The sequence below is a fragment of the Schistocerca piceifrons genome, chromosome 1 (assembly GCF_021461385.2).
Source record: "Schistocerca piceifrons isolate TAMUIC-IGC-003096 chromosome 1, iqSchPice1.1, whole genome shotgun sequence".
Lineage (NCBI taxonomy): Eukaryota > Metazoa > Arthropoda > Insecta > Orthoptera > Acrididae > Schistocerca > Schistocerca piceifrons.
The window spans coordinates 800,019,509-800,044,856 of NC_060138.1; the positions used below are offsets into that span (position 1 = coordinate 800,019,509).

Consider the following 25,348-nt stretch of genomic DNA (forward strand, 5'->3'; position numbering starts at 1 on the left):
TGTTTTGTCAGATGAGTCACCAGATAGTCAGTGTTTTGTTCTTGGTTGCACCTAGTTACTCGAGTAAACATGGCTGGCACAAGGCTTACATTCGATGAAAGGAAGTCAGTTTTCAAGTGGTATTTTAAGTATGAAAACATTAATGAGGTTCAACGGCAATGGCGAAATGAGTATCAAACAGAGCCACCGACACGTTTAACGATTCGTAGCATTCGGGACAAATTTGAAGCCGAAGTCTGGGTTAAAGATGTACACAAACAACGATCTGGACGACCTATAACAGTATCAAGTCCAGCTAACACCCGTCGTGTGTTGCAGCAATTCACTCGCTCAACACAGAAGTCTGTGAGACAGTGTGCCCCTGAAACTGGAGTGAGTCGCTCAAGTGTTCGGCGAATTTTTAAGACAGCAAAGTGGAAGTGCTACATCCCACGATTGCTACACGCAATGAACGAGGACGACCCAGATCGTAGAATGGAGTACTGCGAGTGGTTTACTAACATGGCGCACAACGATGAAGAGTTTGCAGAGATGATTGTGTGGTCTGATGAGGCACAGTTCAAACTCAATGGTACAGTAAATCGCCACAATTGCATCTACTGGGCCTCCGAAAATCCGAACGTCCGTGTAGACAAAGCCGTGAATTTGCCAGGAGTAAATGTGTGGTGTGGGTTGTCTTTCCGAGGCTTGTTTGGGCCATTCTTCTTTTGACGGCACAGTTACCAGTGAGGTGTACCTTCAGAAGCTTCAGACATCCATTTTACCTGCCATCCGAAACTTGTATGGAGACGGAAGAGTTTACTTTCAACAAGATGGTGCCCCAGCCCACTACCAAAATCGTGTTAGGGCGTATCTCGACGAAAATCTACCAGGAAGATGGATAGGCTGTAGAGGTGCTGTGGAGTATCCACCACGTTCCCCAGACCTAACTCCTCTGGACTTTTACCTGTGGGGAACACTAAAGGACATCGTTTATCGACAAAAGCCACGCACATTGGATGAACTTCGAGAATCCATCGTACATTCATGTGCAAATATCCAACCGAACACGTTGCAGTCAGTAGTTAATGCTGCAGTTCGGCGGCATTGTTTGTGTGTGGGTGTTAATGGTGACCATTTCGAACACCTACAGTGATATCTTTAAGTTGGACTTTAAGCTACACTTTCACCAAAAATGAGACAACTCCGTCAATTAGTTTGCAAGTTATGGACTTTTAAAAAGTGGATACACTTTTTTGGACCCCTCTGTATAAAGCTTGCGAAAGGATGCAGAAAACAGTGTAGTCATTGTTGTCATACAGAAACGCAGCGATTTATCTGATGTCCAACACAGCCCGATCATTGGTTGGCGGGCCAAGGGTGAAGGCATTTCCGAAGCGGCCGAGTTTGTAAATTTTGCCTCCGTGGTCAAAGTATACTTTTCATGGCAAAATGGGGGCATCCAAAACCGGAGAAAAGGCAACTGTAGTACACCACGGGCCATAGATGATATGGGTGATCGACGGCTGCGGAGGTGTGTACTGGCGAATAGAGGTGCAATTGTAGAGCAACAGGCTGCCGAGATGAACCAAAGGGCAACCAACAGTGTCTCATCAACGACTGTTCAGCGAATGTAGCTGCACAAGGGCCTCCGCAGCAGGTAGGGGTTTATGAACCCATTATCACTGCTGTTCATTGACGACAAAGCCTGGAATTTATATGCTAATACCGCAACTGGACATCTACTGACTGGTGACAGGTGGCCTATTCAGATTAATCTCGTTTAATGGTGCATCAGACAGATGGCCATTGGCATGTACGGGATGAAATATCTGAAAGCAAACACTCTGCAACAATCGTCGGAAGGATCCAGGTGGGAGGATGGATCGTTATGGTCTGGGGATGGTTTTCGTGGCATTCCCTGGGTGATCTCGTCATTCTGGAAGGCACACAGCATCAACACAAGTATGCATCTGTCCTTGAGGACCAGGTCCACACCTACATGCAGTTCTCTTTTCCTCGGCAGCATGGGGCCTACCAGCAGGTCAGTACGACGTGGCACACGGTTCTCGGTTCGAAGAGTAGCAAGATGGTTTATCGTACTCTACTCGCCACCAAATCGAGACCTGTGGGACCACATCAATCGGGCTGTTTGCACTATGAATCCTCAGCTGAGAAACCTAGCGCAGCTGTCCATGGCCCTGGAGTCGGCATGGTGCAGCACTCAGACCCTCATTGGCTCTCTTCCCACCTGTCTCGCAGCGATCCGTGCTGCAAAACGTGGTTCTTCAGGCTGTTGACAGGTGACCACATTAACATCACTGAACAGTGTATATAATTAAGCAACTAGCCCAGAAACCGGAACCCAGAACCCAGAATCAGTTGCAGGTTGCCTATCTGGCAACTTCCAGAGGCAAAAATTTGATTTGTAATATTTTGCGTATTTATTCCGAATTTAAAAATTTGAAATCCTTTCATAATCTACTTATTAAGAGGCATATTCCCACGTCAAAAGTTTAACACAGTAGGACAAGTATTACAGTTAGAAACCATGTGATTGTCACGAGGCAGCGTAACTGGCGGCGCGCAAATACCCGGAATTTATTCATTCAGTATTTGAGAATCAGAGCACAAAGTGACTTCCGACAAACTTTGCACGTAATTTCAAACATTTAAGAACTTTTTTGTCGCTGGCACCTCCCACAAAATAATGAACTACATTTTCACTGTTCATGCAATAAAACTGCATCACCAGACATGACGTTTCAATTTATTTCTTCTTTACTAACGACGCTATTCGTAATACAGTGTGCAGACAGTATCCATATACACTACTCAATATTCTTGCAAAGTTACGTCATAGTTCAGGAGATCATCATCACAATTATCTCAAAAGTTTTCAGCACCAGGCTGGGTCTGCATCGAACAGAAGCTTGTCCGTCTAATTCTGTTTTCTCATCATCTTTTTGTTTGCACACTGTTCCTCACCTCTTTTTTCAACGCACTCCTTCATACCTTTCAGTCATTTATCCTTCGGTCTTCCTCTTGGCCGTTTCCTTCGCATCTCCATTTCATGTATCTTCTTGGGAATCTTCTTGTTTTCCATTCTGTTTAAGCGCCCATACCACCTCAGCCTTGGTGTTTCTATCCTGCTCCGCAAGGGTTTCTCTGTCACTATTTCTCACAGTTGCATCCTAAAGACATGTGTTAGCCTTACTTACCTGCTTTGGACTGCCTTAACAAATATGATTTAATAACATTCTAACAACCTTTAGCTTTCTACTTGATAATGGCATAAAAGTCGAAATCTGGATTGTACAAAAGACAACTATAATAATACAGATTCCAAGTGGTGGTTTATTCTTTTAAAAATTTCCCTTACCCTTTGGTTCCTCATCCTATCTCTCATTGTTGCTCCCACCCGAGGGACTTCATTTCATGTGCATGTAACATGCTTACATCTCTTTTCTTCACTGCCTATGTTTCAGATGGATAGGTCAGCATTGCGATGTAGGGACTTCTGTATATTATTTCTTTACTTTTTTGTAGGACGTCTTGGTTCCAAACCTTGTGCTTTGCACGAATGCTTCTGCCTGTCTACCACGTTCACTGATTTTTTTCTCATTTATTCCAATTTCTTCATCACACTTTCCAAGTACTTGGCACTTTCCATCTTCTTCTATTGTTCGCCCCCCAATCCTTATTCCGCTAGTTGTTCTATCTTTATTTCTAGGATCTCACATTTGTTTATATTAAATTTCGTTCCATACTGTCTCACTGTTTCTTCCCAAGCATCCAGCTGTTCCTGAATCTCTTCCTCCCTGTTTCTCATCAAGTTATCCACGAATACTATTGCTTTCATCTTGCCTTCTCCAGTTTTTTTTTTCTGCCACCTCAGTCATTATTTCATCTAAGACCACAATGGAAAGGTTAGGTGACAATGCACCACCCTGTTTCACATGACTTATTTGCTAGAATCAATTCATCCTTTCATTTCCCGCTTTCATACAGACTTCCACAGTACATCTCCTTCATTCTGCTTGTTGTCTCTTTTTTCATCCCTTTCTTTTCTAGTGCTTCCCAGATCGTTCTTCTACAGACGCTATCAAATTCCTTTCCTATATCGAGGACGGCCATCAGAAGACCTCCAAATTCGTAGTGCTGCTACTGGAGCTACCTCACTGCAGGTATGATGTCAAGAGTTGACCTCCTAGGTCTGAAACCAGCATGCTCCTCTGTCAGTTTGTTCTCGACCCTTGTTCGGATTATGCTCTCCAGGATCTTCTCATATATCTCGTCACAGTGTGGTATTATTGTGACTCCCCTGTAGCTTCTACAATCCTTCCTACTCCCTTTCTTGAGTATAGGGACAATTAGTGCCCTCTCGCAATCTTCTGGAGTCTGCTACTCCTTGCACACCATCGTCGTACACTCAGTGTTTCCCAACCTACCCTGCTGCCTTCACCATTTCGACTCTTACTTCGTCCACACCTCGTGCCTTTCTTCCTTTCATCTTGTCCAGTGCCATTTGAATTTCCTTCCCAGTCAGGTCCTCCTCCCCCCCCCCCCCCCCGCCCCTCCCTCCGCGAGTTTACTTTTGCCTCCTATAGTCTATTATCATCATCTCCAAGTCCGTTCGGATTTGGCAAGTGCTCAAAGTACTCCTTCCACACAACCTTCAGTGTCTCTTTGTTATTAAAATCATTGTTGCAGCCTCTCTCAAACCTTTCCTCCTATTTTTGACCATTCCATAAAGTACTTTCTTCCTTCCGCAGCTGTCTTCATCATCTTTGTACATTCTTCTATCCACTTCCTTCTCTCCACAGCCACTGTCTTATTGGTCTCTTTCTAATTTTTTCTTATTGTCCTCTCTTGCTAATCTCATCCTTTCCTGAACTGCAGTCTGAGCGTTGTTCTTCCTTTCCACTACCTCCTTGACTCCTTCATTCCACCATAGTGCCTCCGTTTTCTGTCACTTGTCCTTCCACAAACAGTTATACAGCTTCTACCACAGCACATTTAAATTGTCTTCATTCCTCTTCCCCTGCCTTGGGTTGATCCTTTGGTAACCTTCCCCTTATAATATCCTGATATTCTTTCTCGAATTCCTTTTCCTTCAGTTTCCATACTCTGATTCTCCTTTACTGGTTCTCTGCCTTCTTCCATTCCCTCCTGATTCCTGTGTCCATTACCAATAGTTGGTGGTCACTATCCAATGCCTCAAGCCATTAAAATTGCTACACCAAGAAGAAATGCAGATGATAAACGGGTATTCATTGGACAAATATATTATACTAGAACTGACATGTGGCTACATTTTCACGCAATTTGGGTGCATAGATCCTGAGAAATCAGTACGCAGAACAACCACCCCTGGCTGTAATGACGGCCTTGATACGCCTGGGCATTGAGTCAAACAGAGCTTCGATGGCGTGTACAGGTACATCTGCCCATGCGGCTTCGACACGATACCACAGTTCATCAAGGGTAGTGACTGGCGTATTGTGACGAGCCAGTTGCTCGGCCACCATTGACCAGACGTTTTCAGTTGGTGAGAGATCTGGAGAATGTGCTGGCCTGGGCAGCAGTCGAACATTTTCTGTATCCAGAAAGGCCCGTACAGAACCTGCAACATGCGGTCGTTCATTATCCTGCTGAAATGTAGGGTTTCGCAGGGATCGAATGAAGGGTAGAGCCACGGGTCGTAACACATCTGAAATGTAACGTCCACTGTTCAAAGTGCAGTCAATGCTAACAAGAGGTGACCGAGACGTGTAACCAATGGCACCCCATACCATCACGCCTGGTGATACGCCAGTATGGCGATGGCGAATACACGCTTCCAATGTGCGTTCACCGCGATGTCGCCAAACACGTGTGCGACCATCATGATGCTGTAAACAGAACTTGGATTCATCCGAAAAAATGACGTTTTGCTATTCGTGCGCCCAGGTTCGTCGTTGAGCTCACCATCGCAGGCGCTCCTGTCTGTGATGCAGCGTCAAGGGTAACCGCAACCATGGTCTCCAAGCTGATAGTCCATGCTGCTGCAAACGTCGTCGAACTGTTCGTGCAGATGTTAACTTGTTGTCTTGCAAACGTCCCCATCTGTTGACTCAGGGATCGAGACGTGGCTCCACGATCCGTTACAGCCATGCGGATAAGATGCCTGTCATCTCGACTGCTAGTGATACGAGGCCATTGGGATACAGCACGGCATTCCGTATTACCCTCCGGAACCCACCGATTCCATATTCTGCTAAAAGTCATTGGATCTCGACCAACGCGAGCAGCAATGTCGCGATACGATAAACCCCAATCGCTCGAGGCTACAATCCGACCTTTATCAAAGTTGGAAACGTGATGGTACGCATTTCTCCTCCTTAAACGAGGCATCACAACAACGTTTCACCGGGCACGCCGGTCAACTGCTCTTTGTGTGTGAGAAATCGATTGCAAACTTTCCTCATGTCAGCACGTTGTAGGTGTCGCCACCGGCGCCAACCTTGTGTGAATGCTCTGAAAAGCTAATCATTTGCATATCACTACATCTTCTTCCTGTCGGTTAAATTTCGCGTTTGTAGCACGTCATCTTCGTGGTGTAGCAATTTTAATGGCCAGTAGTGTACCTTTGTATCCGTTGCAGTCCTCTTCGTTTCCCTGTCATAAAGCATGTAATCCAACAAAGATTTCTGCGCTACATTCCTGCTTTATCACGTTACTTGGTGGCTATCTTTCTTCCGAAACCAGGAGTCACCTCAACTCAACCATTTCTCTTACAAAATTCCAGCAATGTCTTTCATTTCTACTTCCCCATACTTCTGCTACCAGTACATTTTCATACCCTTGCCTTTCATTCCCTACGTGTGAATTCAAGTCTCCCATGACGATTATCCTTGTCCATTTCACTACTTTTGTAGTTCCTTCTCAAAGTCCTGCTTCTCTTGAGATGTACAGCCCACCTGAGGGGCACACAGTTGAATCACCTCTGTACTTCTTCTGTTTGTCATTATTCTGATTTTCATTATCCTGTCCCTTACCCTTGTACCTCTTATTTTAGACTATGCCTCACAACAACTCCCACTCCCTTTTGTCTTTCTTCCTCATTTCCACTCCAATACAAGCTGTAACCTCTTCTCAGTTCCCTAACGCTTTCTCCTTTTCATTTTGTCTCTCCCGTTCCTAAAATGTCTAGCTTTATCCTTTCCACTACATCCGCTGTCCCCTCTCCCTTCCCTGTCAGTGTTCTAATGTTCAAAATTCTGATTCGTTGTCAGTTTGTCTTGCCGGGTCGTTGCCTTTTTCATCTATTCTTTCCGAGGCTAGTTCCCTTGTTGAAAGTTGACTGTTGATCCACTGCTAGCTGGGTGGGCCTGTCACAGCTTCACCAGAGCCCCGTTAGCTGACAGTTTTCGGAGTTTCTACAGCTACCATATCGGTTCTTGAGCACTCAAAGTCCCCTTATATTTCACCCTTATAGGCCATCCTCTGCTTTGCGGTATTGTCCGCCTCCCACCAGTTGGACGAAGGTTTGGTATTCTGATAGGCACTGAGATGGATGAAAACCTCCCTTTTGTTTAAGATGGAGCTCAAATTACCCGAATTATATTCATCTAGTGTTTCATTCTGAAAACACAAGGGGGCTTCCAAGAAACTACAAGCATAATTTCAAATCTATCCCAACTATTTTTCTTCGGTTACATGCATAACGTCAAATATTTAATATATTAACTCATTTGTAAAGTAATCTGACGTTTGAACTGAAAGCAATCTGACGTTTGAAACTGTTTTATATGTCGGAGTTCGAGTGTTTCAAGAACTGGGGGTTTACTGGTGTGCAACTAACGCCAGTCATTCTTTTGTTGCTTTAATCTTAATTACAGATCTGATTATGGCAGTAGCAGAAACGTTGTTATAAATAAATAAATTATTACATGATCTAGACGACTTTATTCATAAAAATACACAATGGTTGCAGACACATTTAGGAAATTTGTGTTCTTTATTCGACCGCCTCCGTAGGGGAGGGGTCAGTGTAGATTGCTGCCATGTGGAGCATCCGAGTTCGATTCGTAATGCTGCCAAGGACTTTTTCTTGGTAGGAGGACTGGGCTGGGATGCATTCAGTTGAGGAACTGTCTGTTTGAGAGGTAGCGGCTCCAAGGTCTAAATGTCGACGACGGTCTGCAGAGCGGTGTGCTGACCCCAAGTTCCTCCGTACAACGTCCACACAAATCCATTGCCCGAGGATGCCGCAGCTGGCATTCGACATCGCGTAGCCTGATCGCGAAGTTTCGTTTCGTTTCGTGTTCTTGGCTAAGCGAAGACGCGAGGCACTGACGACATAAAAATGCTGGAATTTTATTCCATGATGCCATATTTTTAAGTAACTGCTCAAGTCATACTAACATTTTCCTACTGCTATTAATCCTAGAAAATCCTGCACAGGTCTTGACAAATAACAGGAATACCAAGTACCGCTTTTCGGAATATCTGTTCCATAATACGAGAGTTCTCCAGATGGTGGGGGAAATATTCACAAACGCTTGTGCAAAGTCTATGGAGCATCTGCTGTCGACAGAAGGGCAGTCAGTCGCTGGGCACGGATGGTGAGGTTACCAGAAGGCGGAGCTCCACGATTTGTCGCGGTCGGGGACACCATTCACGGCTGTCACACCTGACATGTTACAGCGAGCTGATGTTTGGGCCACTAAATGATGCCATTCGTGGAAGACATTTTGAGGACGCCACCAGCACAAGGATTGGCACCGACAGGATACTTATGCCCTTGTTTCGCTCTGGAGGAAGGCGATAGAGCGGGATGGAGATAATGTGGAAAAATAGGGTGTGTAGATAAAACACCATCCTTCGTGTGTGTCATTCTCATTATGTTCAATAAAGAACTATTGAAGAAGAAATGCGGTGCATTACTTCCTGGTTCGTTGCATCTTCTGCCAATAAAATGCAGTCTTGCTTCGCCTTCCCCATAACGTTTTCTGCGTGATGGTTCCAATTTAAATTGTTCGTAATTGTTAATCCCTAGGTATTTTGTTAATCGACAGCTTTAAGTTTGTGTGATGTATCATGTACTGAAAAGTAATGCCTCCACCTTCGTAACTCTTCAACAGTTGGCAGCATTGGTATGCAGCAAGTACTGAGTTGTTCCGTAGCCTCTTCTCTACAGCTCCAGTTGGCGGGAAGCCTTAGCATTGAACGGTTGTGTTGTTACAGTGTAAAGTATGGAACCCTGCGCAGACGGTCGGTCAATGGGATTTAAGCAACGTTCAGTCATAGAATTCTTGACAGCAAAGGTGTCACCCCAAAGGAGATTCATCAGAGAATGAAAGCAGTTTATGATGAATATATTGATGTGAGTACTGCGCGTCGTTGGGCGAGTAAGTTTAAAGATGTTGAGGCGGGAACATCTGACCTGCGTGACAAACAAAGAGTTGGACGGCCTGTGACAGCAACCACCGAGTTTCACAAATCTGTGATTTATTCAGGACGATCGTCGTATCACTCAGAGAGAAACTGCAAACACAATCGTCATTTCATAAAAACGTGTCGGTAACATTATTGCTTTGCTTGGCTATCGGAAGATCTGTGCACGATGGGTACCCCGTATGCTGACTCCTGAAATGAAACTGACGGACTTGAAATTTGCCAGGAACTCCTCTCGCTTTACGAGAATGAAGGTGACGCCTTTCTCCATTCAGTTGGTACAGGAGACGAAACGTGGGTACACCATTACGACCCGGAGACGAAACGTCAGTCTATGGAATATCGACACAAAGACAGCGCCCCAGAAAAAAAAAAAAAAAATCAAGATGCAGCCCTCAGCTGGAAAAATCATGGCCACAGTGTTCTGGGACGCAGATGTTCAGAGCGTTACATCACAACGCTGCGAACTCTGAAACGACGGCTCACAAGGTCCCGAAAGGAAAAGGGAAATGTTTTCCTGCACCATGACAATGCCAAACCACACACTTCACGTGCCGCTACAGCAGAACTTCAGAGACTGAAACCTCACCACCGTACGGCATCCTCCATACAGTCCAGATGTAGCACCGTCTGACTTCCATCTGTCCCCGATAATGAAAGACGATCTCCGGGGACATCATTACGCTTCTGATAAATACGTTGGGAGAACTGTGAGACTGTGGATGCGGAAACAGTGTGTCGATTTCTTCCGCGACGGCTTCAGAAAACTTGTTCACCGTTGGCAGAAATGTATCCAGTAGGCTGGTGATTATGTGGAAAAGTGAATATTGGTAATTAAAGATTACATTCTAAGGATTATTTCTACGTTTGATTTATTAAAATATTCCCATCCAAATCCAGTTAACGAAGGTGGAGGCATTACTTTTCATTCAATCCTCGTAGCCGAAATTTAACGGATTTCTTTTAAGATCTCATGTGGAGGACCCTCACACTTTTTATTGTTTGAGGTCATTTGCTATTGTTCGCAATACACATAAATCTTGTCTACATAATTTTGAAACCTACTGTGATCTTTTGATGAGTGTACTAGACGGCAAACGGTACCATCATCTGCAAACAATCTACGTAGGTTGCTTGTATTGTCCCCTAATCGTTTATGCAGATTAAGAAGAACAACTGAGCTATGACATTTCGCTGAGGAACGCCAGATATAAGTAAGGTTTCATTAGATGATTTCCCGTCAGTTGGTACCAACTGCGACCTTTCTGACAGGAAATTGTGAATCCATTTGTACAGCTGGGATGGTACTCCATTGGCAGGCAATTTGATTAGAAACTGTTTGTGAAGAACCGTGTCAAGAGCCTTCTGAAAGTCTCGAAACATGGAATCAACATCATATTCCTTGCTGATACCACTCCTTACTCCGTGTGATCAAAAAGCCAATTGTGTTTAAGAAGAACGATATTTTCTGAATCCATGTGTCAACAGACCGTTTTCTTGGAGGTGTTTCTTTAATGTTTTAACACTGTATACGTTCTATAGTTGTACCGAAAATCATGTCAGTCATGCGCGTCTATTATTCAACGGATTACTTGTATTTTCTTTCTTGTGTATTGGTGTGACCTCAGCAATTTTCCAATCTTCAAGTCGGATCTTTCGCCGAGAGAGCGGTTCCACATAATTGCTAAAGATAAAGAGCAATATCATAAGTATACTTCGAAAGGAATGCAAATGGTATACAACCTCTACTGGTAGATTTGCCATTGTGAAGTGAAAAGTTGCTTCACTACACCAAGGCTGTCTGCTTCAAAGCTGCTCATGTTGGCAGCTTTTCTTGGTTCGAATTCTAAAACGTTTATCGCTTCTTCTGTGACAAAAAATCGCATTTAGTTATTCCATTTCAGTGGCGTGGTCGTCGGTAACGTTACCATTGGTAACACGCAGTGAAGGTATTGATTGTGTCTTGCCACTGGCTCACTACACATACGACCTCTTTGGATTTTCTCCCAGATTACATAACAAAGTTTCATTACGGAAGCTATTAAAAGCATTTCGCGTTGAAGTCCCCGCTAAGTTTCAGGCATCTGTTAACCGTGGTCAGTCTCGAAGATTTTACATTCTTTTAAGTCCGGCGTGTATTTCTTTTTCTCTCTCTCGCAGCAGTGTTGTGATGTGTTTAGTGTACCTTGGGGGATATGTTACGTTTCCTAATACTTTACTTGATATAAAACTCGTATTTTCTGTAAACGCTATCTCTTTTAATATTTGTCACATTTTGTCGACGTCACCTTAGTTGGTAAAGCATGGTTAAAAACTTTCCCTTGGAAATGCACCAAGAGAATTTTTTCTGCTTGAGCAGTGAATTTTGTAACATAACTAAATAACGCATATATGTCAATAATATCACATAATGTATTACTAGACACTTGTGTGTCTTGAAGTTCAGCTATATGGTTACCACAAGTACTAGATAGTTGTTTACACTGAGGCGACAAAAGTCATGGGCCAGCGATGTGCACATATGAAGATGGCGGTAGTATCGCGTACACAGTGTATAAAAGGGTAGTGCACTGGCGGAGCTGTCATTTGTGTTCAGGTGATTCATGTGAAAAGGTTTCCGCACATGACAGGAATTAACAGACTTTGAACGCGGAATTGTAGTTGGAGCTAGACACATGGGACATTCCAGTTCGGATATCGTTAGGCTATTCAATATTCCGAAATCCAGTGTCAATAGTGTGCCGAAAATACCAAATTTCAGGCGTTACCTCTCACCACGGACAACACAGTGGCCTTTACTTAACGACCGAGAGCAGCGGCGTTTGCGCTGTCATTGCTAATAGACAAACAACACTGCCTGAAATGATTGCAGAACCTAATACGGGAATTACCACCGTCGTATCCGATAAGAAAGTATTGTGAAAGTTGGTATTAATGGGCTATGGCAGCATACGACTAAACAAGTGCACCCCGACATCGTCTGCAGCGCCTCTCCTGGGCTAGTGACCAATCGATTGGACCCTAGTCGACTGGAAAAACATGTACTTGGTCAGATAAGTCCCAGTTTCTGTTGGTAGGAGCTAAAGGTAGATTTAGAGTGTGGCACAGACCCAACGAAGCCATGGACCACGTTGTCAGTAAGACTGTGCAAGTTGGTGGTGGCTCCAAAACGGTGTGGACTGTGTTTATATGGAAATGGATTGGGTTCTCTGGTCCAACTGACCGGTCCATTAACTGGAAATGGTATGTTCGGCTGCTCGGAGAACGTTTGTAGCCATTCATAAACTTAATGTTCCCATGCAACAATGGAATTTTTACGGATGACTATGCGCTATGTCACTGGGCCGCAGCTGTTGGCGATTGGTTTGAGGAACATTCTGAACAGTTTGAGCTAATGATCTGGCCACCCACATCGCCTCCCATGAATCCCATCGAACATTTATGGGACATAATATGCGACATAATCGAGAGGTCAGTTTGTGCCCAAACTGCTGCACCGGCAACACTTCCGCAATTATGAACGGCTGTAGAGGAAGCATGGATCAGCATTTCTGCGGTGGGCTTCCAATGACTTGTGGAGTCCATGCCACGTCGAACTGCTGCACTATGCTGGGCAAAAGGAGGTCCGAGTGGATATTAGGAGGTGTGGCATGACTTTTGTCGCCTCAATGTATTTCACTTGACGCTGGTTGGCTACAATAGTCTACAAGTTTTTCGACCTAAGTATGGACGGGATTACATGTTACTGGTAATTACGTAGTAAGGAGATCTTTTCTCAGCGTGACAAATAAACACTGTGTTTTTAAGGTAAAAATCCACTTATTTCCCATGTAGAACTGCAATGGCGTCTTCGTTGGGCTTGAAACGTTTTCTAGCCGGAAGTAATAGTGAGCTAAATTGGCGAATAGTATGAATTTTCTAACGTTTCTTACTTCGGATCACTCAGCTTTTTATCACGGCACATTAGCGGACAGATGCATTGTCCCCATGGGAAACAACAGGTTTTTTTTAATTTTTTAAAACCAGACGTTTTATCAGAGTTTTTCTCATCCACTTCTCACAAAACTGAAATGTTATTCACCACAATTTGTACAGTAACCAGTAAGAAGCATCCTTTTTCATGCCAGCAAACACTGCCAGCGCCTTCTGCAGCACAGGATACCGATTTCACCTGTTTCGCTGCAGAGCCACTGCCTTCCACCGACTTCCCTTGTTGTTATCTCTTTTCTGGAATAAAGTGATGGAACCGCAGTAAGAAGTCGATGGACAAAGGCATTTAGATTATTTTGAAAACGTTCGAAATTTGCCAACAAATTCGGTTCCTTTGAAATGATCCGTGCCCATTCTATTCTACATACCTTTAACGGTGACCGTCAATACCGTGCTGTGCATTTTGCAGAGGTTTACATCTGTGGCCGGAGTTTTGGCAAATCATTCAAAGGAAATACGTCAAAACTAGTAGTGTGTTGAATTCAGCTGCCCACTTCTTATCTGTTTAAAATAAATCTGCAGATCTCGTCAATAACTCTGGGTAAATTTCCGTTTGTGATAAACGGCCCAACACACGGTGTTTCACATAAAGTTCAAAATGGTTCAAATGGCTCTGAGCACTATGGGACTTAACTTCTGAGGTCATCAGTCCCCTAGAATTTAGAACAACTTAAACCTAACTAACCTAAGGACATCACACACACCCATGCCCGCGGCAGGATTCGAACCTGCGACCGTAGCGGTCGCGCGGTTCCAGACTGTAGCGCCTAGAACCGCTCAGCCACTCCGGTCAGCTCACATAAGGTGTTTCTCTCTATCACTTACGATATAATAAGTTAAAGGAATATTTATTTAGATAGCTAAACGTAAGAAACGTTACTCTTTCTGCTGAATTATGAATACAGTTGATTTAGCTATTTTCCAGGGAATTACAGCAACGACATATAATTTTTAAACATGTATTAGAAAGAATAACGTTTTTTTATGTATACCTATCTAAATAAATGTTCCTTTCACTTACTACTTTGTAACAGAGAGAGAAAAACATCTTATCTGAAACATGTAGTATATGGAGCCATATACACAAAACCATCTCGTAAATCAAGTTGGCACTTGTTGTTACTGAACAACATGTAGCAACATACACATAAAATTTCATTGGTATTAACACTAGGCAGTGAAATTTTCTCCCGATCTTATAACAAAAAACGTGCTGAGCGTTGATTCCTCGAGTTCTGTGTGTGTTTGATATCTGCACACTTGAACATCAACATTACTACCTAACATGAAACAAATGTCCCCTCTCCTGAAGGGCTGTCAAGTTAAAAATTATCAGCCAGGACGTGCAGTGTCTGGAACGAAAAGTAAATGACCCAGTGTTGTGCTGCCTTTATGACTGTGTTCCATTTTTTCTTTCGTCCCTTCACTCCAACAGTTGTAGTTTTAAAATGCAAGATTTGTTCTTACGATCTCTTTTCACCGCACTTAAGTATTCTGTCGAGACAGTAGCGTCAGTTCCATGTCACACACAGCGATGGACTGTATATTTTATACGAAGTTGTGGCAGCGTGGTGTTACTTAAGCTCCGCACCTTTGGAGAGCAATGAAAATCTAGATGTTTTATGGCTGTGTGTTTCACACGGACCTTATTGTAATTCTTCTTGGGAAAGAAGCGAAAGAACGAACAAAGGACCATCACATCGGATAGGAAGACAGAAAGACAGAGATTAATGTGTTACTTAGATGAGACCTAAAATCCCAGACAGAGTATCGGAACAGGAAACAAAAATGGTAGAATACGAGGCGTGTTTTTTTAAGTAAGGTCCGTTTGAACGTAAGTACAAAACGCAAGGTTATTTCAAAAAAGTAAATTTGTTTTCAGAAAATACATTCTTCACTCTATTTTTCGACATAGTTGCCAAGTTTGTTGAAACATGTATCATACCTCTCAACCAATTTTAAAATACCGTCTTCATAAAAACTTGCCGCCTGCTCCGGTAACCAATAGTTCACTACCGTTTTCACGTCGTCGTCATCATTGTATCGGTTGCCACTGAGGTGTTGTTTGAGGTGGACGAACAGATGGTAATCGCTCGGTGCAACATCAGGACTGTAGGGTGGGTGGTCTAAAACTTCCCAACCAAAACTGTCCAATAAATCGCGAGTCTGACCTGCAGTGTGAGGTCTTGCATTGTCATGGAGAAGAACAATTCCCTTTGTCAGCATGCCACATCTTTTATTTTGAATCGCTCTGCGTAGATTTCTCAGGGTTTGGCAGTATGCTTCTGCATTGATAGTGGTTCCTTGTTGCATGAAGTCGACCAGCAAAACACCATGCCTATCCCAAAACACCGACGCCATGATTTTGCGCTGGGACAGAGTCTGATTGGCCTCAATTTTTACAGGCGAGTGTGTGTGTCTCCATACCATGCTCTGTTGCTTCGATTCGGGCGTGATACGCGAAACCCATGTTTCGTCTCCAGTTACGATCTGACTCAAGAAGCCGTCACCTTCTTCGTGATAACAAGTCAAGAACTTCATCGCACACTCTAATCTTTGGTTTTTGTGGTCCTCTGTTAGGAGTTTCGGGACCCAACGGGAGCACAGTTTCCTAAACTTTAGGTGCTCAGAAACAATGTTGTAAAGTACTGATCTCGACAGGTCGGGAAATTCGTTTCAGAGACCTGTTATTGTGAAGCGCCTGTTCTCACGAATCCTCGCTTCAACTGAAGCCCCCAAATCGTCTGTAATCAAAGAAGGGCGACCGGAGAGGTCCTCATCATGGACGTTGTCAGGGCCATCTATGAATTCTCGTACCCACTTACGCACTTTGCTTTCACTCATAACAGTATCACCGTACACTTCGCAAATCTGTCGATGAATTTCTGTAGCAGGCAGGTTCCTTGCTGACAAAAACCGTATCACTGAGCGAACCTCACACGCGGCGGGCGAGTTGATAGTCTTAAACATCTTGAAAGCACAGAACAGAGCCGTACAGGTTAGCTACAGAGCTGAAACTGAACACAGTTGTTCCCGAGGCATGCCGGTACACGATGCACGCGCTCGTTGCGGTATGCACGCGAACTACTAGTGTCTACAACAAAACGGACCTTCTTAAAAAAAAACACGCCCCGTACTTGTTTTGGTGGAGTCCGTCGTAGACCTCAGAGGAACCACACAACACTACAATCTTTACTCATCATGGCTATGCAGCCTACTTACTTTTAACATTCAGAAATCTGGGGTTACTTTGGCCCTTTGCAGGGAACCTTTGCCCACTGGTCGGAAAAAGTTTCAAATTTTTTTTCACGCTAAAATTATGTCATTAGCATAGAGTAAAGAAGGCAGGATGCATTCACAATGTGCGAAGAACGATCTAGAAAGTCGCGAGTTCCGTGAAGTAATACTGTGTTGGCAGCACTGGACTCAATGTTGATCATAAATAGTTCAACAACTGTTACACCCCAATAATTTCTGCCTGGAGGGTCACATCAGTTAAACTGAAAGTATGGTGGACGTAATTTTGCATTCTGTTAGTGTTAGGTAATAAGAAGAGAATCTGTCGTTTGTATGAAATACAATTCAGATAAAATATTTAACATTTCTGTAAAATGGTACACATTTTTGCAAAACATGGGGTTACTTTTGCTCTGTCCAAAGTAACCCCAAAATAAAGATGTAGTTGTGCTAGAATATAATACAGTTTCCAGAAGTTTTTCTGATGTACAAGAATATGTCCAACACCACAAAATGTTGAAAGATAAATTAGCAGTTGGGCAATATGTATGTGTGCGTGTGTGTGTGTGTGTGTGTGTGTGGGTGTGTGTGTGAATTCGTAAGGGACCAAACTGCTGAGGTCATCGGTCCCTAGACTTCACACTACTTAAACTAACTTATGCTAAGAACAACACACACATCCATGCCCGTGGTCGGACTCGAACCTTTGGCGGGAGGGGCCGTGCAATCCGTGACATGGCGCCTCAAACCGCGCGGTCAAAACTCGCAATACGCTTCAGTTTTTTTACGATGAAGACGAATATTACGGAAATGGGAAAGAGGTGAGTGATGAGGGTGCTAAAGTGCTACTGCAAAAGGACAGAACAAAAAGATAAACTATTTCATTCCAGGGAGGATTTGATAAGAATTACCAGTCAAACACGACTAACAAAACGTGGCTGTTTTCAGGTACCAGAGCTTCAGTAATTAATGTCATAAGTTTAGAACTCATATTGTACAGTAACCTTAACATACAATATATTCTCTTCGCAAATAATTGCTATAGTGCAACACATAACTTGAAAATGAATTAGCTGACATGTGAAATATACTACATTTGTATATTCACTGTATCATCTTCTGAGTGAAGTTCAATATTCCCTGTTCCTGCCTTCAAAATATAGTGTTTAAATTATTCCTATGCCCTTGAACGTCTAATCTAGAGATATTCATTGAGTTTGCTTTGTCCTAACATCATTTTACCGTTTTTTTCCTGAAGAAATAACTTAGTGGGTCGAAGTAGCCCTGCGTTTGGACGGAATTGACCCACTTTTATTTAATTGTACCACAGTAAGAGATGTAATGTGTTTTTTTTTTAATATCTTTTTAAATTTCTTGTTTTCTCTCTGCCACTATCAATCGTTTTCTTGCCTTATATAAAAAGACAGGTAAACTGTGGACGAAAGTAACCCCAGTCTACAGTTTGGTTGCTTCGATGGATCTCGCTTCAGAGCTCGTTTTTCATAGATTAATCGTAGGTCCAAACACATAAAAATAAACTGCATGCTTTATGGATAAAGACATTTGAACCATGACGGAAGCTGAAGAAATTAACCAAAATTGGTGCCACAACGGTGACTTGAACAAAGGTTTCGTTGTTTACGAGGTAGGTATGACAGCAAAATAGGTAACACAGCTGCATGGATTATCCTAGTCCAGTGCTCTCCCTAACACAAACTTCAAACGTAATAGGGAAATCCCGCCTGTACCTCTGGCGTACGTAATCTTTAGATGAGATATAATGAATTTTTTTAGACATATTTCTCTCAACCTTATCTACGATAATGTTGTCAGCTGAAGAAACGAATTAAAGTAAGCTGAAGATATGAACTGAAATTTGTGTTAGGGAGACCTTGGACTAGGGTAGTTCGTGCTGCTATGTTACCTACACAGCTACAGTGTTGTAAAGGCTAGCACTCCTCCCTAGTAAGCAATCAGATCCAGGTTCAAGTCCCAGTTGTTGCACAAATTTTAATTCATGAAGTTGAGACTCATAAGTCTCAGCTTTAATTGTATCAGGTCTATATATTTGAATCATGTTAGTCTATTAGCAGTTTTTGTGTGCTGCTAGAATCTGTTGCATATCTTGCAGTTACGGGAAACTCCAATAGCGTAATCCTCTGGTTTTCGTTATTATCATAGTGTTTATAACTCGGTTTCATTATCGTTTCAGCACAACTGGACAGCATCAGGAAGACAAGTTTAGCGAGAGTGTTGTGCGACAATACGAATGACCTGGCCCAGGTGCAGCCGCTAGTATTCGTCCAAGCTTCATTCTTGTAAGTTACTAATACATTTGTGCTTAATTATCGTTCGTTACAGCTATGTGTTTCCTGGCTGTTGTAAGTACAAAATCTTTATCCGTCAGGCATTTGTGTATAAGGAGCACACTGTTGACTTAAAAATTATTTGCACTCTAAAAAATTATTGTCACTTCAGAGTCCATTGACACGCATTCTAGCTAATAGTAGAAAGTTCTTTCCACGACATTTCTTATTTTCTGGTGAATTACTAATATAATCCACGTAATACAATGCTGCATTTCTGATTATTCGAAAATGTTTTGTTTACAACCTGGAGTAAAAACATAATTGCAAACTTTTGTAATGCATCACTCATAAATACAACACTGCAACTGTTATGAGTTACCAGCACAACCGCAGGCCCACTGTGGAAATCCGAAGATGCTTTGATGATTTAGTGGTAAAACTTATTTGTTAGACACTTACACCAAACCTTAGAACAATTTCTCTAAATATGTAAGTAAAATAAATAACGAAAATATTTCTTCTAATTTCAGGAACCAAAGAGTCAGCTGCACGAGTCAGTCAATACCTCGAGTCGACCTCAGACACTGGAGGGACGAACCAGTACCTGTGTGAAATCTGCTTTGTGCAATACTGCAAAGAAAGTGGGATTGCTGTAAGGACATACGAGTACTGCCACAATTCGAATGTTTAACATGTTTCCAAATAAAGTGACATTCTTTTGAATGTACAGTTTTCTACAATGCTTCTCTTTCCAATCATGAACAACTGAATAAATCACAACATATTTCTATTAGCGTGTAGTGCAGCGTGTCTTGTTTGTGTGTGTGTGTGTGTGTGTGTGTGTGTGTGTGTGTGTGTAGTGTGTGTGTGTGTGTGTTTATTAAGATTAATATACAGTTCAGGAACGCAGAAATCCTGTAGATTTGAATTTACAGATAGCAATTTAATTTATTATTAGGAAAATTCAGTAGTTTATTATGCTAAAACGTTAGAAATCAAAGCTAGCGTTGTTAGAGGCAGCTTTCTGCAAAACTGCCTCAGAAATCTGAATCAAGTTATCACAATGTATGCCAAAATATTTATATTTCTGTTTGCGACAAACTAGAAACTATAATTCAGCTTTCATAGAAAATTTGTGAAACTGGCACTAATTGTATGCACATATCCTTGTGGCAGCTAGTATAGTATGGAAATTACATACAAAATTTAACTAGTCTGTATCCTCTGACACGTTTCAAAATGCACCAAAGAGAGTACATCTAATGAGACAAATCAAGAGCGAAGCATGATTCAAACTTTCTTTTCAATGTTTATCTATAGTTTCGTCTGTAGAAAACAAAAGTTGATGATGTTCTGTGCCATCATATGTACTTATTCTCCTGTTTGTTAGAGAAAATCTAAAACTGCTAATACATTATATTAATATATTATGCAATATAAATATATTCTGTAACTATACTAATGCAAGTTTTATGGCAGGATCAAAAAATTGGTGAACGTGTGTACTGTTTACAGAAAAGGTATAACGGAGACCATTAGAAAGATGACAGTGAACACTTACATGAAATGTTAGAAATTAATGGCAATGATGGCGGTGCAGGAAAGCTACTGTGTGAGAACAATATAACATAAACATATGCGATTTGCTTTTTAAGAACATATACGTAAAACCATCTTGAAAACAACACTGAATAGATATGACACACAAGTTATGCACTCAAATGTGTTCTGCAAGTGTACAATGTTATAATATGATGAGTTATGCAATAGAATGTTTTGAAATAAAAATGCATGAATTTTAAAGCAATTAATGGCAACAGAAATCCAAATTCACTGTGAAATACCGAAAAATTGAAACCTCCATTATTTCAGTAAGCATGTACCATTCAACAGTTTACAGGATTTTCTGTTCATAAAAATTCTGAACATTGCACTTATGTTAATGTGTACACCTTTTACCGTATGCATTTTACAAATCACGCATTCAGCCTTTCTGCATTTTTTTCAGTATCATTTGGGTTTAGTCACAAATGGTCGCATAAGTTATTATAAATTTCTGACCTTAGAACAGATTGATTTTTTCCTTATGAAATGGAGTCTCGTACAGTACCTTCAATACATAGAGGAAATTGCCCAAAAGCGGACCCCTATTTTGTTGTTAACTTTTAAATGATAGAAAACTGTAGAAAATTATCTTTCAAAAGCATTTATTATATACCGGGTGATCAAAAAGTCAGTATTAATTTGATAACTTAATAAACCATGGAATAATGTAGATAGAGAGGTAAAAATTGACACACATGCTTGGAATGAATGGGGTTTTATTAGACCAAAAAAACCGTTATTGGGCCTTTTTTCTTCGAGGAAACGTGGGATTCTGGTTTTGTAACTGCTACCGTGACGGGTGAGAGGTACGCCGATGTGTTACAGAATCGCATCATCCCCAGCTTGGCTGATAAACACCTGCTGGAACGTACGATGTTTATGCAGAATTGCGCTCCACCCCATATTGCTAGACGCGTGAAAGATCTCTTGCGTGCGTCGTTTGGTGATGATCGTGTGCTCAGCCGCCACTTTCGTCATGCTTGGCCTCCCAGGTCCCCAGACCTCATTCCGTGTGATTATTGGCTATGGAGTTACCTGAAGTCGCAAGTGTATCGTGATCGACCGACATTTCTACGGATGCTGAAAGACAACATCCAAAGCCAATGCCTCACCATAACTCCAGACATGCTTTACAGTGCTGTTTACAACATTATTCCTCGACTACAGCTATTGTTGAGGAATGATGGTGGACATACTGAGCATTTTCTGTACAGAACATCATCTTTGCTTTATGTTAGTTTGTTATGCTAATTATTGCTATTCTGGTCAGATGAAGCCCCATCTGTCGGACGTTTTTGAACTTTTGTATTTTTTTGGTTCTAATAAAACCCCATGTCATTCCAAGCATGTATGTCAATTTGTACCTCTCTATCTACATTATTCCATGATTTATTCATTTTTCAAATTTATACTGACTTTTTGATCACCCGGTACTTGTAATGTTGTGTATCATTTACAATTTACTTTCAGAAAATATAATTAAAAATTAGATCCTTGCACTTTGCGAATCGGAAAACCAGTTGCCAAAAGCGGACCCCTTATAAAAAAAACTAAAAAACAGTAAACAAAATTAGAAAGCGCATTATATCAATAAGAACATAAACTAGACTCAAAGTATAAGTTTTACATAACAATTTCGGGGTTTAATTTTAAAAATTACAAAATATATTCAACAATTAAACCGTAAAATGTAGATGACAAAATGAGATAGTTCAGTGACAAAAGTCGCAAATGTACACGTCCTTTTCAGCCCCAGAACAATCTGCATGGGCCCAACACGAGCACATAACGCACATAACCCAAAGCTCCCCTTTATAGAGTCTTCAGAAAATTTCCTGTCACAGAACATACACCATGCATCATCATCATTTGATGGGGTAACTCCTGGGAGAAACTCCAGTTCAGATGTTCCAAGGGACACGCTGTTTTCATCTTCAGTGCTAGATTCCCTATCATTTATCTCTAAGTTCAAACTTTTCTTCAAATGTTTCTTCCCTTTACTCAAGGGCTTTGCTGCTGAACCACGCCCCCAACTGGATTTGCTTTTCAGTCCTTGAGCATGACTCCGTGCTTTCTGTTCAGCTTCTTTGGCCTCTTTAACTATACGAGCTTCCACCAACTGCGCTTTATAAGGTGTAGATGTGGTGACTGTAGAACTGCAGGCCTTCCGTCCCCTATTCGAGGTGCTCTTTTTAATTTTTGGAATGGAAGTTATGTCAAATGGACTTGTCTCAGAAGATGTGGTGCCCTGAGGATCTTCAAGTGTAACTGATGATAGAAGAACACCCAGGCTTTTCGAAGTTGCTGGTTGATTTATGTCACCACATTCTTCTCTGTCCTCTGAAAACCCCTGATTTCCTGCTAATTGTTTGCTTGATGCGGCTTCATAGGAAGACGAATCTCGTTTTCTATTGGTTTCTTCAATGTATTCAGGATCTGAGAACAGGTTTTTGTTCAACGAGTATATTCATATTGCTTTAAATCCATTAATTGCTATTTGGGGCTGTTTGGCATCTAATATAGGCTTTCCCAAAGATTTCCATTACATCATAAGCACTGACGGCACCTTAATTGTGCCTTAACCACTGCCTAATTTCCTCGCTGTAGTAAACTTTGAGACAACCCATGAAAGTCTTGTCCAAAGGTTGTAGTTTGTGTGAGCAGTGAGTGGCAATGAGACAATGGTGACATGATTTTATTTTAAGTCAATCACATCAATATTCTGCGTGTGGCTAAAATGGCCATCCAAGAGCAACAGCACAGGTTTTTCCTCTGTAGGTTTGGCGAATTCAATAAAGCGTCGAAGCCACTGAGTAAATAAGTTGATTTGAATCCAATCTGAAGGGTGCGCTGCAAAGATTGTTCCTGCTGGAGCACCTTTTTTCAACTGTTCACTCATATTTTTCCTCGGAAAAATCACTAAATGAGGCACGAGTGATCCACTAGCACTCATGCAAGCAACGATTGTTGTAAGAGCTCCACATTCTCCAGATGTTAAGGAGGCTATCTGCTTTTTACCTTTAAGGCCAATTACTTTTGCTACATTTGACTGTACCACAGTAATGCCACACTCATCAACGTTGTGAATTCTGTAAGGTGTGAATTTAAACCTGTCATAAAGATTTTCCAGAAGGTTTTGGAATTTCTCTGTGTTTTCCTTGCTAAATCCACAAGCCCTAACATAGGATGTCCCAGTAGGCTTCCTCTCTGGTAGTTTATCTTTGTGGTGCTTAAGAAATAGCTTACCCCATTTTTTCCCAGCAATTTCATCTTTGAAAGGATGCTCAATGTCATTTCGCTCTGCCAGTTGCACGGCCATTCTTTGTAAGTCGTTACGAGTAAGCCCGAAAAAAGATGCTTCCATAGGAAGACAATAGTGAACAAGTTTATCCTCAAGTTTTTACCCAAAACTGTAGGTCTACCTCTATTGGCTTTTGGTGCTTCCTCAGGTGTGCTGTGCTTTATGTTGGACAACCTCATGACTGTTGTTTCCAGAACATTAAACACTTTACTGGCCTTCTTCCAACCCATCTTCTTTTTCCAAACTGCGTCAATAGCTTTAGTCATTTTAGAGGGACTCCACTTTCTTTGGTCAACCTTCCCTATTCTCTTGGAATCTGAAACACAATTCCAACAGAATAAGAGTGTGCACAAATACAGGTAGACTTCAAACATGAATGTATAAGGGGTCCAGTTTAGGCAACCAAGTGGGGTCCAGTTTTGGCAACTATAGTCTACATTTTGTTAACGGCATCAATTTTTAACCAAACATCTAAATGAACCGGTTTAGTGATAAACAAAGACCTTGAACCTTACCATTTAAGAATATACACAGGTCGAAACGCTTACCTTCCTATATCTTGGAGAAATAATGAAAAATGTAGCATGATGCGAAAACTTCAACCACTGGCAGAATACGTAATGGCGGACAGAAGAACTATGAGTGAAGTGGGCGACTGGTGCGCTCCACTACAGACGGGTAGAGGCGTAAGTTAGCGTTTACACTTCGTGCCGCTAGAGTTCAGGAGACTGCAGAACCAGGAGACTAGGACGTTCACCTTATGAGAGGGGTCCGCTATCAGGCACTTTCCTCTACATGTCAACAATCCACTGCAAAAATAATTTATGTGACTTATGCAAAAGATCAAAATCATCTCTGATTGAAATAATTTCGACACTGTCTCGGAGTGGGTTATTTGGTGTATTATGGAACAAATTATCAAGAAACCCCGTATTTCCACTAGGAAATAATAAATGGATAAACTAATGAACCCAATGAGGAATCTAAAACAGGGATGTTTTGGACTGTAACAGAGATTTTTAGCTTTTTTTTTTTAATAGAAGACACCATACTTCTTTTACATGGTGGCTCGTCATCCAAAGTGATAAAAATAGAGACCAAATCAGTTTGAATTGCGTCATTGAAACACTGGAGGACTAAATTTTTATTGATATAATACCTATACAAACAGGAACTTACTTCAGATTTTGTGGTGAGAGCGGCAAATGAACGCAAAGTTAGTTTCGTTTACTCTGTCTGTCATACAAAAATATGCGAAACCGACACCATTAAACAATGTTATGTACAGTCTGTGTTGCCCCCCCCCCCCCCCAAAGACTTCATTACTACGAAGTTTTGTTTTCCATTGCTGACATCACTGACCTAGAAGTAGTGACATTGTAGCTGCCTGGTATAAATGTGTTACTGCAAAAGAACCATATGCAAAATTTAAACATGAACGTTCCTAGAATGTGATTTCACGTAACATTGTTACTATCTGGTGTTA

General features: G+C 41.8%; 1 protein-coding gene across 1 annotated transcript in view; it reads left to right on the forward strand.

Annotated features, from left to right (window-relative positions):
- The window catches only part of LOC124775205 (peroxidase-like), a 193,314-nt gene extending 173,635 nt beyond the window's left edge, over positions 1-19,679 (forward strand). The window contains exons 17-18 of the mRNA XM_047250047.1: positions 18,860-18,965; positions 19,487-19,679. Of these exons, the coding sequence (XP_047106003.1) occupies positions 18,860-18,965; positions 19,487-19,568 (188 nt within the window). The 3' untranslated portion in view covers positions 19,569-19,679. The remainder of the gene's footprint in view (positions 1-18,859; positions 18,966-19,486) is intronic.
- The last annotated feature ends 5,669 nt before the right edge of the window (positions 19,680-25,348 follow it).